This window comes from Lissotriton helveticus, chromosome 11 (genome assembly GCF_964261635.1).
Source record: "Lissotriton helveticus chromosome 11, aLisHel1.1, whole genome shotgun sequence".
NCBI lineage: Eukaryota > Metazoa > Chordata > Amphibia > Caudata > Salamandridae > Lissotriton > Lissotriton helveticus.
In genome coordinates, this window is record NC_136072.1 from 1,121,626,716 (window position 1) to 1,121,642,152 (window position 15,437).

General features: G+C 43.3%; 1 protein-coding gene across 1 annotated transcript; it reads right to left on the reverse strand.

Moving 5' to 3' along the window:
- Positions 1 to 837: 837 nt before the first annotated feature.
- Positions 838 to 13,999, reverse strand: LOC144790950 (uncharacterized). Its single transcript, XM_078665573.1, has 4 exons — positions 13,469 to 13,999; positions 10,744 to 11,181; positions 10,174 to 10,389; positions 838 to 984 (listed from the first exon to the last, which is right to left on the reverse strand). Exons 1-4 carry the CDS (start codon positions 13,997 to 13,999, stop codon positions 838 to 840), a joined length of 1,332 nt encoding a protein of 443 aa, XP_078521699.1.
- Between the last annotated feature and the right edge of the window lie 1,438 nt (positions 14,000 to 15,437).

The window sequence follows — 15,437 nt, forward strand, 5'->3', positions numbered from 1 at the left end:
GGAAGCTTGCACTGTTGCTTCCTGTGCTGTACCTGCTCCGTGTGTGAGGGAAGCTTGCACTGCTGCTGCCTGTGCTGTACCTGCTCCGTGTGTGAGGGAAAGAAAAAAGTGGGTGAAAGATGCAGAGTGGGTGCAAGATGCATAGTGGGTGCAAGATGCAGAGTGGGTGAAAGATGCAGAGTGGGTGAAAGATGCAGAGTGGGTGAAAGATGCAGACTGGGTGACTGAAGCAGAGTGGGTGACTGAAGCAGAGTGGGTGAATGAAGCAGAGTGGGTGAATGAAGCAGAGTGGGTGAATGAAGCAGAGTGGGTGAATGAAGCAGAATGTGTGAATGAAGCAGAGTGGGGGAATGAAGCAGATTGGTTGAATGAAGCTGAGTGGGTGAATGATGCAGAGTGGGTGAATGATGCAGAGTGGCTGAATGATGCAGAGTGGCGGAACGATGCAGAGTGGCTTAAAGCATCGGAGTTCGCGCAAGCTACAGAGTGTGTGTGTTATTGCATGATTGTTCTATGTGTGTGTGACTATGTTGTATTAGTTGAGTGTAGTTGTAGTTGTATGTATCCTTCCTTTAGCAAAACAAGACCAAAGAAGTTCAAAGTTTGTATTTCACGCCTTTTAATTTTTATTAAAAACAATAATAATTACTTTGAAACTTTGTTCAAAAAATGTGAGATCATGGCAACATGAGATTTTTAGTCGGAACATATGTCTTCATCGTCTTTCTCTTTTACAATGTTTATGATTTTCCCATTACAAAACACCACTTCACAAGTTTGTGGCAAATAATGTACAAGTGCATTTCCAATGTTGTCCACCTCATCATCCAACATAAATCATTTAATTAGTATGTCATTTTGAATTGGCATCGATTGATAAACGTCTGTGTTTGTCACCCTAATAGTTATAATACTTGTTTCATCTTTGGTGCTTTCGACGCCATAAATTTGTATGTCAATATTTTCCTGTGGTGGGGCTGTTACCTGTTGAGACAAAACAAATGCAACAATTAGTCCTTAGATTCTTATACTTTATGTTTTTGTAAGTCCAGTCTGAAAGAGAGATTTTTAGTTTGAGAGCAAGAGTGTGTGTGTGTGATAGAGAGTGCATGAAAGGTACAGAGTGGGCGAAAGGTACAGAGTGGGCGAAAGGTACAGAGTGGGCGAAAGGTACAGAGTGGGCGAAAGGTACAGAGTGGGCGAAAGGTACAGAGTGGGCGAAAGGTACAGAGTGGGCAAAAGGTACAGAGTGGGCAAAAGGTACAGAGTGGACAAAAGGTACAGAGTGGGCAAAAGGTACAGAGTGGGCGAAAGGTACAGAGTGGGCGAAAAGAGTCAGAGTGGGTGAAAGCGCCAGAGTGTCTGAAAGAGGCAGAGTGTCTGAAAGAGGCAGAGTGTCTGAAAGAGCCAGAGTGTCTGAAAGAGCCAGAGTGTTTGAAGAGGGCCTGATTGTCTAAAAGAGCAAGAGTGTCTGAAAGAGCAAGAGTGTCTGAAAGAGCCAGAGTGTCTGAAAGAGCCAGAGTGTCTGAAAGAGCCAGAGTGTCTGAAAGAGCCAGAGTGTCTGAAAGAGCCAGAGTGTCTGAAAGAGCCAGAGTGTCTGAAAGAGCCAGAGTGTCAGAAAGAGCCAGAGTGTCAGAAAGAGCCAGACTGTCAGAATGAAAAGGGGGGGCCCTCGGCCCCCCCGCACGCATGGCGGTGCGGCGACCGTCGCCCCCACTCTCTCCTTTGTCGCCATTCGGCGGTGGGGGCGTGCCCTGGGGGGCGCGGCCCACCGCCGATTGGCTGGCGGCCTCCCTGACCCGGATCCTGGGAAGTGGGTCCGGGTCAGGGGGGGCGGGCGATAGGAGGGGCCACCTGGCCCCTCGAGAATAAAGAGATAGGGAGCGCCCAGGAGACCCCCTTGTCCCTGGACGCTCCCTCGCCGTAACGGTGTGCCCCGCGCTCGGGGCTTCTTTGTTTAGTTAATCTTTTCCCTTTGTTTTTCAGGCGGGAAAACGGACCGTATGGATCCGAGATCACCGTGGACGCGAGGCGACAGTGGTGGAATTTTTTAATATGTTTGTGTAGGGAGCCCGCGTGGAGCTACGAGCAGCCGCCCAGCAGCGTCGCCGGGAAGACCAGCGTCGTTGGGCAGCCGCCGGGAAATCATCGCCTTTAAAGGGACGTGAGTCGGCAGCAGAGGCGGCGGGTGTGGAGGCGTCCATGGAGTGCCGTGGCGAACAGGAACAACACGCCAACCCAGCATAGGGCTCCAGTAGGGGCACGACTCGGTCTGGGGGCGAAACAAAGGTGAGCTTGCCGTGGGCCTGTGCATGCTAGGCGCCTATGTGGTGCTCATGTAGGCGGAACAAAGGGGGAAAGGTGCACTGTGGTGCTGTTCATCATGCCTGCCTCAAATATACTACTAGCACGTAGCGCCGACTGTGATTGGGAACACCTCTGTGCGCCCCTTTTCATGGGCGGCAAAACGGATGTGGCTGCACTTTGTTTTGCACATTTCCATTTCGAAGGGTAGCAATATATGGTTCTCCATAATATGTACTAGAGAGATATACATTGTTCTGTCACGGTGTACTAGAAGCGCGCAGCTAAAGGTAAACTTTCCGGGGAAAATCCTGCATGGGGGAGTGGCTGGTGCTGGGGTGATGCGGTCGCTTTATAGCGAATAGTGAAATGCTCACAGGCGGGTGTAATTTTGCTTCCCAATGGGTATTGGAATGGTGAGGTTGTATGTTGCTTATCCTTACGGGGCATCAGGGCGCTCTAATTACATTGTGGGTGGTGTTTGCAGCGAATATGATTCAAAGACCCGCGCCACAATGGTGCCGACCTAATTACCCACTATACTCATCACCGCCAGCACCCTTGGTTACAGTGAGAAGATGAGCCATGCGTTTAGTGCCTTTAGGAATGGGAGGTGGTTGCCAATTCTCCTTAATTGTGCTGGGATTGAACTTGAGATTTTGGCGGCTTAGCGGAAGATCCTCTGTTTTTTGGGCGCTACATAACACGGTGGGACAAGCACAAGGAGCGTGTACAATAGGTCCCCCCCCCCCCCCCCTTTGTTTGACGGGATGAGAGAGGGACGCATAGAATGAATGTTTGGATGGGGACATCGGGACAGCGCGATACTGAACGGCCTTCAGGAGCTAGACGGCCAGCATGGCCACGGTAGAGTTGCGATTGGTCCCATTGGCATGTGGTCAGAATCACATAGTGGACAAGTGAACTACTACATGAAGAGGCTCGACTAGCACATAAGCGCCACGTGCGAGGCCTCTCTGGGCGCTACATTGTATTTCAGGACACTTGGGTGTCACGGGATCATGCCGTGTTAGCTCGGGGGTGGAGGCAGGCTTTCCGACGTAATGTGCGGATTAATGAACACCTTTTTATGTCACAGTGCCACGAAGTGAGTTGTCTAGTGCTTGTATGCTGCAAATCCCATGCGAGGGCTATTTGGTTTATTTTATTATCTCATGATGGAGCACTCTTAAATTAATCACAGCACTACATCCAGAGAGTCATTTCTAGGAGCTAACACGGAGGCGCCATAGGCGGCAACATCACTCTCTACAGCTCGGAAGGGACTAGAAACGCCTCTGTGCGCCCCCTGCTTATTTATGAATCAAAAAGCGACAAAAATGCGTTTGTGGGCTAGGGGTCTTCAATTTCATATAGTGAACTGCACACTGAATACTAGTGGGAGCCATTGCCACATGGCAATGGCGTATTCTCCCACATCATAAAACAATTCTATTTTCTCACGTTCGCATCCCGAAATATCGAGCCCTCCACTCTTGGAAGCGGCCTACGAGCTGCATAGACACCGTACAATGAACCTAGAACATGTTCATTTGATGTTTGCAAACCGTCCTGTTCTCCCACCAGCAGGGCTTTAACTATAGACATGAGAAACCGTTCTCTTTTGATGTTCTAATCCTATTTTGCCATATATATGTACGGTACAGACACATTTATGTCAATAGGCAGTCTTCAATCATTTAACGAAACCATATTTGGAACGTATCTTGCGCATCCAAGGAGGTCAGGTATTCTATAATCACTTACATCCTGTGCGTCGTTTCACCCAAGTTTAGCAGTCCATGCCAGCCTAAATGAGAAGGGGGGGGCCTCGGCATGTAGCTCGACATCACCCGACTTAAGTACCTTGATTGTGCTTTCCATGCCGCTGATATATATAATTAGAGATGTTTTGATGTGCTTTGGACAGTTAACAGGTTTTTCCCTATGCGTGTGTTAGAACATTTCTAGAATACTGTGGCCCCTTCCTTTCACCTGTACCCTAGTAAACGGGCCACTAGCTAAAATGATCTAACTAAACCTACATTTGTTGTTGTACCATAATGATTTGCCTACTATTTATATGATCTACGGCAAATAAACAATTAAGACTCTGCTGTCTACAAGGTACAGCTAATAAGGGGCTATGGTTGCCGTTAGAAGGTTTAGGTTCTGTCCACCTGGGTGTGAGAAATAAGGCAGACACTCTAGGCCTCCTATTGGATGGGTACGATATTAATTCGCATCTCTGTTCCAAATCATTTGTACACACCGGTCTTTACACTATCGCAAGTGGGTGCATAGGTTCCCGCCACGGGGTGGCTTATTCCATTGTCCATGTGAGTCTCCTGCGGCATGGGTATGTTGATGTGGGGCCTATGAGAGAGGTTAATAGCTTCCTAATTACCGATGCACCCCTCGTCTGAGGCATCGTTTTAGGTCTTCAATTCACATTGTTGGTGCCCGGGTTGGCAGGGGGGAGCCCGACAGGAAGGTGAGCTCGAACTTCAGAAAGCAATAGGTCTGTAAAATTCAAGTTGTGATTAACTCTTTTGCCATCTGGTTAAAAATCCATATACATCACCCCGGGGAGTGTGGTATGAAATCCTGCATTCAATTTACATGTAGAGTTAAATAAAATGCTGCCTAGTAACTGCATTGGCTGTTGCATATAGGCTTAACATAGAAAGAGCATTTGGTTTAAGGAGTGGTGATGTAAACGGCAATTCATTGCCTTTAAATTGATTATTAATTGCTTTTTTGCCAACCAGGGGCAAATTGTTTTTCGCAGAGTGCATAGTATGGTCAGAAACAGTGAAAATGCTGCTTCAGAATTCAGTTTTGGAAAACTCATTGTCAAAATCGGAGCTGACGCTACATGGGACATTAAATTTCACCTGGAGAGTAGGATGGATGTTGACTTTCCTGGGCTGCTTTATTGATGTCCTCTAAGCACTTGCAATACTTGATCTGAGCCATGGTTGCTGCTTATGTCTCTCACGCAAGGGACAGTCATTGACATAAGTCGAATTTTGACACTCTAGAACAACTATCATTGGTATCAGCTAGGTGATAGTTAGAACAGTCATGGAACCATTCACGAATAGGGTATACCACCTTCGCCCGGGGTCATCCTGGGGATTAACGACTCTAGGGGTAGGGCTTGACGAGACAGAGAGAGCCAATTTCCCAGGTCCCACTTCACTTTCCAAGCCAAAACAGTAAGCTAAACAATGGACTGATTTCATTGTGGAGGTAATTACCATGTGAAGTGCTGTTCACTATTCTAGGGGGGAAGTGGCACCAGTCCAAACATGGCACCTGTCCAAAAGACCTTTCATGGATGATAGGTGTCCAAACGACCTTTCATGGATGATAGGTTAAAGTCAACATCATTAGCAAGCTATCCCAGGGTTAGCAGTATTGCGTGCAGCTTTCAGGTTAAGTCTTGAGGGAATATAGAGCAGCTTGTTTTACTAGTCTTTAATATCATGAATGAGTAAATGAAGGAAGAACAGGAGTATAACAGCAAATATATGTAATTTTACTAAACACACCCCTTTAGTTGCTTTCCGAGGCTAAAAGCAAGAAATTGCAGTCAGTAAACTTATTTGACACACAAGTAAGTTAGCACAATATACGTGAGCCTATAATGAGATTTGAGGCGAATAATTACAGTGTGAAAACCTATATGGCACACAGTAATTTAGCACCATATACGTTGAGCTCTAGGGGTGTACCTTACCATATATTAATAATATGGTGGGGGAACCACGAATGGCATAAGAGACAGGGCCTAGAGCCTAAAGAAGGACTACTCGGGGTCCTGATAATGTTACACACCCTGATGTCACACCTAAGAGGTGCCCAAGAGCCTAGTTGCGGCTTCATATAGTCCTGGGGATGCATGTGATCATGTCCGGTTGGCTGGGAAGATAGTTCCCAGAAGCCAAAGTGGCGAGCGGAAAAGGTCCTTGCGCCAGCTTATGGCCTGGCGGAGTTGGGGCTGTGCTAATTCTTTTAGCTAAAGACGGTGATGCTGCACTGTTAAATAGACTGTCTTGGTTTTACACATGGACCCTATGCATAGTGACGTGGGTAGACAACCAGGATTCAGAGGCGATGGCCTCGCCTACAGCTCAACTTTCTTGTGTAACAATGATTGTGAAAATAGGAAGCCAATTTTTACAGCCTACCATGGTTGGGGCGGCGCAGATCCTATGCTTAACGACATAGATGCTGCACTAGCAAACTGACAAACTGAGGCTATGCTTAACATTTACTGTCGACGTGTTAATGTGTTGTAATCTGGCACTAGGATTATCTAAAACTTAGCAATTGATGGTAATGTAAGTCTAACGCGTGTACAGCAGTTATCACCGGAAACACTAATGGTGTGTGTCTATCTTTTCAATTTATGTATGACCGGGTGGATACCTGGAGCGCTTCACATCACAACAGCAGCAACAGGTGGACAGCCCAAGGGGGGCTTACGTCAGTCACGGCTGGGTCCATGGCGGATATCTGAGGAGTGCCCCACACCGCAACATCAGCAGCGGGTGGACGTCAAAAGCGAAAGAATACGGCGAGAAAGAGGACACCAAGGGCCCAAGTATTGCTGGCAGGTGTAAGTGCTACCTATTCCCTAAGGTGGAAGTGGGAATTGTCACCCAGGTTTTCTTGGTCTTTCTCTGGTTCTTGCATTTTCTCAAACCTGTCACGCAGGGGAGGAACTCAGCACCAGAAGTGGAGGAGCTACAATGTGCCAGCTCAGGCAACAGGCTGACGCAGGTCAGGGAAGAGTTGGTTTGAGGGTCTGTGCCATGGTCAGTTCAGGAACTTCTTTCAGGGACTTTTAGCCCAGCAGCCCGACCCCTTGTCAGTGGTGATACTTCACCTAGGGGAGACTGAATTGGCCAAACTGGCGAGGCGAATACTCATTGATGAGTTCATCTTCCACTGGGGGTGGGTCTTCAAGACTTGCCCGGGTGGCACAGTAGTAGGGTCTCAACTTATCCCGTGGTGGCAGGAACTCTGTCAGGGCGTTGAATCACTCGATAAAGAGGATCGACACACAGAGGGACGAATTATTTCAAGCCCCCCCTCGGTTGCAGATGATCCAACATGGGTGTATTTGTACTACCTGGTGAGGGGAGTCCATTTGACGGAGGGAGGAAGGGTCCTGTGGTCTGATGATGTCAGGGCCTGGGTGGAAGATTTTTGCTAAAGTGAGAACTTTCTAGGGTAGGTCTAGGCAGGGGGAGGCCAGATCGTCGGTTAACAATGCTGGCCTGTGGCGGTAAGGTCATTATCGGTGAGCACATATTTGAGGTCTGAGGGGGCGGGCATCATCCTATGGAGGTTCCCGCCCAGGGGGAGGGGCCTGCGGGCCACTCCCAGAACTCCAGGGGCAAGGTAATAGATGCTGCAAAACAAAGGAGCGCGGGTAGGAGTAGTTCACGCTTTCCTTAGGCTGGTAGCCACCCCGCGCGCGTGGACTCATGACGCCACCGGCGCAGAGTAAGGGCCCTCCTTTAGTGGGTAAATGGAGTTCAGGGCGTAGACCGGGCAATTCCCGGGGTAACACTGCGCATGCGCACATCCAGAGGGGAGGCGCGGCTTGTAGGACCTGACACCGGTAGTGACCCTGCCATATGGCCAGAAATGTACAAAATTCTAGATGAGGATGTTTAGTGTTGCTAAGAATTATGTACCTAAATGTCCTGCTGAATTTTGTATAAATTGTTGATTATGCAATTAAAACCTTTTTTAATTTCATACTTTAATAAATACGGCCGGGCGACTAGCGCCCGCCTTCCAAAAAGTAAAGACGTCTCGTGTCCACGTTCCTGGGTATTGGGTGCCGGATTGGGGGGGAGGCGGCAGCTAGTCGCTGACCATGTGAAAAGGGGGGCCCTCGGCCCCCCCGCACGCATGGCGGCGCGGCGACCGTCGCCCCCACTCTCTCCTTTGTCGCCATTCGGCGGTGGGGGCGTGCCCTGGGGGGCGCGGCCCACCGCCGATTGGCTGGCGGCCTCCCTGACCCGGATCCTGGGAAGTGGGTCCGGGTCAGGGGGGGCGGGCGATAGGAGGGGCCACCTGGCCCCTCGAGAATAAAGAGATAGGGAGCGCCCAGGAGACCCCCTTGTCCCTGGACGCTCCCTCGCCGTAACGGTGTGCCCCGCGCTCGGGGCTTCTTTGTTTACCCACCCACCATCCCTTGGAACAAAAGTTTTGTGGCAGTTTTATGTCTGGTTGAATGGTGAAGTTTTGAAGGTACGATACACAGGTCTCACAGGGTAGTAGAGATGGATCCGTTGGTATATTTTGTGATGCTTTTGTTTGGTACTTTTTCCCCTTGTTAGCAAACGATGTGTGAAATGAAATATATTTGATGCCATGTGTCTTTAGGCCTTTTTTCCCTTCGTAGCAAACGATGAGTGAAGTGAATTGTATTCGATGCCATGTGTCTTTAGGCCTCTTTCCCTTTGTAGCAAACCATGTGTGAAGTGACATGTATTTGATGCCATGTGTCTTTAGGCCTCCTTCCCTTTGTAGCAAACAATGTGTGAAGTGAAATGTATTTGATGCCATGTGTCTTTAGGCCTTTTTTCCCTTTGTAGCAATCATTGTGTGAAGTGAATTGTATTTGATGCCAGGTGTCTTTAGGCCTTTTTTCCCTTTGTAGCTATACGGTGATGCTGTTATTGATTAGCCAGTGTAGCTGTCCTTTAGTGTTTTTTCCATAGGTCGTCGTATTTATTAGGTATGGGGCATGCGGTAAGGTCATTATCGGTGAGCACATATTTGAGGTCTGAGGGGGCGGGCATCATCCTATGGAGGTTCCCGCCCAGGGGGAGGGGCCTGCGGGCCACTCCCAGAACTCCAGGGGCAAGGTAATAGATGCTGCAAAACAAAGGAGCGCGGGTAGGAGTAGTTCACGCTTTCCTTAGGCTGGTAGCCACCCCGCGCGCGTGGACTCATGACGCCACCGGCGCAGAGTAAGGGCCCTCCTTTAGTGGGTAAATGGAGTTCAGGGCGTAGACCGGGCAATTCCCGGGGTAACACTGCGCATGCGCACATCCAGAGGGGAGGCGCGGCTTGTAGGACCTGACACCGGTAGTGACCCTGCCATATGGCCAGAAATGTACAAAATTCTAGATGAGGATGTTTAGTGTTGCTAAGAATTATGTACCTAAATGTCCTGCTGAATTTTGTATAAATTGTTGATTATGCAATTAAAACCTTTTTTAATTTCATACTTTAATAAATACGGCCGGGCGACTAGCGCCCGCCTTCCAAAAAGTAAAGACGTCTCGTGTCCACGTTCCTGGGTATTGGGTGCCGGATTGGGGGGGAGGCGGCAGCTAGTCGCTGACCATGAGAGCCAGAGTGTCAGAAAGAGCCAGAGTGTCAGAAAGAGCCAGAGTGTCTGAAAGAGCCAGGGTGTCTGAAAGAGCCAGGGTGTCTGAAAGAGCCAGAGTGTTTGAAAGAGCCAGAGTGTCTGAAAGAGCCAGAGTGTCTGAAAGAGCCAGAGTGTCTGAAAGAGCCAGAGTGTCTGAAAGAGCCAGAGTGTCAGAAAGAGCCAGAGTGTCAGAAAGAGCCAGAGTGTCAGAAAGAGCCAGAGTGTCTGAAAGAGCCAGAGTGTCTGAAAGAGCCAGAGTGTCTGAAAGAGCCAGAGTGTCTGAAAGAGCCAGAGTGTCAGAAAGAGCCAGGGTAGTTGAAAGCGCCATCGTGCTGGAAAGATAGAAAGTGCTTGAAAGGATGCAAGTGGGTGATATGTCCAGAGTGGGTGCGAGAGTGAGAAATGTGTATATAGTTAGTGAAATATTATTTCTTATTTGCAAATACATTTTTTTGTCTGCTTACCTCTATTTTGCTGTGCCTCGTTGTATTCAATGTTTTCTGTGCATTAAATTCATGGACAGTTACATGAGTTAGCGTGACATAATCTCCAAGATGTATGTTAAATAGTGTAGCTTCTCTCCACAGTGTCACTTTGATGTCATCTGTTGCATCTTTTAAAGTAATCGATTTCAGTGGAGTATCTTCTCCATTGATAAAGACAGTCTTTACGTCCTCTTCCTACACCAAAGAAGCATTGTATTAAATTCCGAAAGAAAAAACACTTAGTAATAGTGCGTTGTATGAATGGCAATCTAAGGTGTCATATTTAAGGACCCAACAGAACCTCCTTTAGAAAAGATAGCATTGTTTATTTCCAAATATGGATTTGTAGAGAGTGCTTGTATTTATAGTATACAGCAAAACACTGGCATATTATGGTTTAAAAACTTCGTGCTTTCTACATTGTGTGACAGAGTGTATAATGCTATGTGTTTTTAGCTTGTTAGTGAAGTTAGCAAAGGTGTAATGTGTGTGTAAGCTAACTAGGCATTTTTAGTTGAGACATGATGACATATTTGCGTTGATACTTACGCCACATATTGTCCCTGAAACGGTCATAAGACTTTTTAGACTTGCACGTTTTATTTCCTTAATGGGAGAAGCAGATGGTGCAGGCGGATGCAAAATGTTCTTCGCTTGTTGGATAAGGCCCTCCTCAATTTTCATTGCCGGAAATTTTGTAACTTTTGTTTGCTTAGTAATTAGAATTGTTTTGTTTTTGATGATGAAGTTGCGTATCAGTAGTCCACAGTTACTTTGAGTTTGCTCGTATAATTCTTCTTGATAACAAGTACATTTCATAGTACCAGTTTTATCTGCTAGAGCCAAATGAAATAGAATTTTTTGTTCTTGTTTTGCATTTTTGTAAGTAGTTTTTCCAGAGCAGTTGATTACATTAACTCGTATGGGTTTCTGATATGGTTTGTTGTCATTGGTATTAATGTTACTGAGTTCTTCAATAGACATCATCTGAAATATAAAATGCGTTATAACATGTTAAATACAAACCCATATTGCTTTATGATCACTGTAATAGCATTCTAATGTACCATAGTTGTGCAGTTTTCCATTTGTATATATATGATCTAAAATGGATTGGTAGTTCGTTGTGTAACTGGAAATGAGTTGTTTACATTGTAATTTAGCTTCAAAGAATCCAATTAATTGCTTAGTGTATGAATTTTGTTGCGATAGATCCACATTGAAATCCCCTATAATGATAAATTTGTGTGTGGGGTAAAAATCCGTAATATTTTTGATAAAATCCAAAAGAGAAGTTATACTTTTTTGTGGTGGTTTGTATAAAATAATAATAAGGTAATCCGTGTTATGAATATGTACAGTAAAATGTAAAATGTCTATCCCTTCATGTGTCTCATAAATAGGCAATATAAATAAAAAAAATGTGTAGTACATGATCATTCCATGGTTAGTGTTGTATGTATGAAATTTATCAAATATAATGTGATGGTATTGTTGTATTGTAAAATCACTATCTGTAGCCTTCCTTGTAGTGTTGATCTCAGTTAAGCAAATAATGTCTGCTTGCAATATATTCCTATCAGCTATCATAGAAGTAAAATTTTTCTGTAGTGATCTTATATTGTGTGCAATTATATTGAAATGTGCAGTGTATGTATGTAACTGTGGGATATGTATTTCAAGTGGCATTTCTGTCCTTAATCTGTGCATTTCATCATTAACTTTTGGATGTACTAAAATTTTACCTTCATCAAAATTCTGTACATATACATTTTGTATTGATTTGGCCCTGCTAATAGCAACATAATGCAAATGATGAATTTTGCTGTTATTAAAGTGTATATAAAGTGGTTCGATTGTTGCACCTTGTGTGCGATGTATAGTCCGTGCTGATGCTTGGAAATTGCTTCCGTATAATGGTAATAAATTTCTTAGTGTATTGAAAATGTCTAGCTATAGCATGTATTGGTGTCCATGTGTTTTGAATTTGTGAATGATATAAGTGTTTATATTGTTGTCTGGTTGTTTGTCCTATACTCTCATTCTCAAATAACAACCAAACAATAATAGGTGTATTGTTAATCAATTCAACTAATTGTACCACACCAGTTGCGCCATTTGTTAAACCATCATTTACATCCACATTGCAACTTAAATCATAGCGAAGTTGTAAGGCTAAGTGTAATGTATGTGAAAGGCCCATTGTTTTCTGTGGATCTTTGGGCAGTTGCTTCAGAATTGTTTTTTTCACATTTTCTGACAAATCAGAACTTACGGTATCGCTTGCTACTGTTATGTAGACAGGATAATGTTTGCTATGTTTTTCCAAAACATTTTGGTTATTTTCATTAACTTCTCTATTAGTTGACATGATATATTGTATTGTTTCTAATAGACTCTCATCAGGTTGTATTTCCCTTAGCTTAATTTGTGAAATATCTTCTTCAGTATGCTTGCCTTCTCTCAACCGGTTTAGTAGTTGAGCAAATTGAAGATCTTCTTTTTGGTGCATAATTTTTGTTAATTCAAAATTTTTAAAATGTTCTTTCCATAAGTTTGCACTTAAAGGGCCATACAACTGTGTAGAATCCTGAAAAATGTATCTGTCAAATACAGGTTTTAATTGGTAAAAGTCACCAATGGCTAAAATAGAAATGCCTCCAAATGGTTCATTAGAAGATTTTATTTCTTGTAGCCTGTTATGTATAAAATTTAACATATTGTGCCCTACCATTGAAATTTCATCTATAATAACAACTCTAACATGCATCATTTCTATTTGTAGAGCAGTTCTATGTTCATGACTCAGTTGTTTATAAGTCAAACTTTGCGACACAGGTATTTTGAAAGTGCTATGCAGTGTTTTGCCGTTAATATTATGGGCAGCCTTTCCAGTTGGAGCAGTAAGTAAGATATAAACATTGTCTGGATTTTCACCTGCCTTTGTGTTATAGTAACGTAGTAAAGTTTGATATAGTGCAGATATTACAAAACTTTTCCCAACACCAGCCCCTCCGGTGCAAAAAGTATAGCATGGAGTGCTTGTAGTTTTAAACCAATGCAAGTGATGGTAAACAAATTGTAGTTGTTCTTCCGTTAAGTTTTGCATAAGTTGTTGGTATTTCTCATTGGGTAAGAAAACGTTAGTTGAGCTTTGTTCATTGGTGGTAGTTCTAATTCCTAAATCTAGCGCCAAATCATATATATTATTTATTTCATTATTTTGGTTTTCTCTCTGTATATTTACTGTTGGTGATAGAGGAGGTGAAATTACATTTTCATGACACTGTTCATGAAGAATGTTTGTAACTTCTCCATGCTGTTTGTTATAGATTTTTAGTTGTGCGTCAACAAATGTTTTAACTTCCAGATACCTCTCATAGTAAGTTTCCTTGTTTATTCGTATTTTATGTTCTTCCCTCCATGGATAGTGCAACATTAATATCTCTCTATAATACTCTTCTGGTTCGTTATTTTTGTTAAATCTGCAAAAGCGTATTATTTTCCCTTGTGTGCGCTTATTTAAAGCATAATCATAATTCTGTTTCTGTTGTTCTTTATTCCCGTGACTACATGCTATTTCTAATTCTTCCTCATCTGAGCTGTAAAAGTTATGTTCTGCAAATAAATCTTCGCTATCATTTATTTCTCTCCCATGTGTTTTTTTCTTCACATAGTTAAAATTAGCTGCATAGTCTGCTAACGTGCACATCTCTAATGATTGTGGGCGTTTGCAGTACTTAATAATAATATTTTCACATTGAATGTCAGTTGAATTTTCTGGCAAGTTATTAATCGTTTCCATATCACGCATTAAATAAGTTCTTTTTTCTGGACGGCTAGTATTAATAAATACAAATGATCGTGAGCTTTTCCTTAATGGTATTTGAAGAATTAGATATGCTGCTTCTTGAGCACTAATTTCTGTGCAGTTGAGGAATTTGTTTCCTATGTGTTTAAGTTGATCTTTGACATTACTATTGCTTGGTACCTGTTTAGCAGCTTGCGCTAGAAGTTTGCTAATTCCTCTTTGAGATTTACTGATATATGAGATAATGTAGACAGCACAAGCATAAGGGTCCAGTATAAACTGCAAGTCTATGTTTGCTCGCCAAGCTTCTAAAAGAATACTATTGTAGTTATTGATGAAGCATTCGGCTGGTGTTCGTTTCCAAAAAATCGTTGTTTTTTGTAAGGTAGTTTGTATTGAAGTAATATATTCATTATCATCCATTTTAATGAAGTCTAAAAATTCGTCAAAAGAAAGTGTATTAAAAGTAGTACTATTCATAGCTTCATGTATTATTTTAATATTATCTTGCCATTGCTTATTTGTCGCCTCAAGTGTTAATGGCTCTAATATAAGCGTTGTTGACATTGGGTATTTAGGATATTGATATTTGCATGTCCTTTGATGTTTACGCCTGCAATTTTTGGTATGACCATGCCTTTGTAGATTTATTAACGGTTGTAAACTAGGGTTCTCAGACTTATGACAAGTGATATATTTGTCAATGAAGCTATTGACTTCTTCCACTGGTGAAACACCATACAGTGGTGCTTTGTTTACCCAGAGTAATGCATGTATATGTGGAGAACCTCTTTGTTGGAATTCTACTCTGTAAAAGTAGTCTACTATTTCCCCAATAGGATTAGTGCCATTCATCAAAACACAATTAAATAATTTCCTAACTTGATAGTCAAACTGTCTTGCACATGTTATCGGATCTTCTTGTATTAATTTACTTTTAATTTCCCAAGACATGTTTAAGAATTCTTCCTCTGTGCATTCCTTTAAGTTTCTAACTCTCAATAGTATATTTATTAAATGGTGCCATTTTGTTTCGGCAGCAGATAAAGTCAAAAAGAAAGTAGGTATGCCAAGTTGCCTTATCATTGCAAAAATATCTTTTTTGCAACCTTCCCAATATGGAGGTGAACTGCGTATAGTTTTTAATACTTTGTAACCCTCATTAAACTGTAAAACATTCTCAATATTATATTTTATGACTTTAGCAGTTATTTTATTTCCATCTGTAAATTTTTTCCTGATGGAAATGTTGATTTTACCGTGGATCTGCTTAATATGTAATTTCTTCAGTTTAAAAAAGACATTACTAATAGATTTAGCGACTCTTCTATCATAACTTCTTAACTCTGTTTGGCAAATAGTACTATAATGTACCGGTATGTGCCTTTCCTTATTGTTTGGCCTTCGTTCACCACAAAAAATAGTAGGGAAA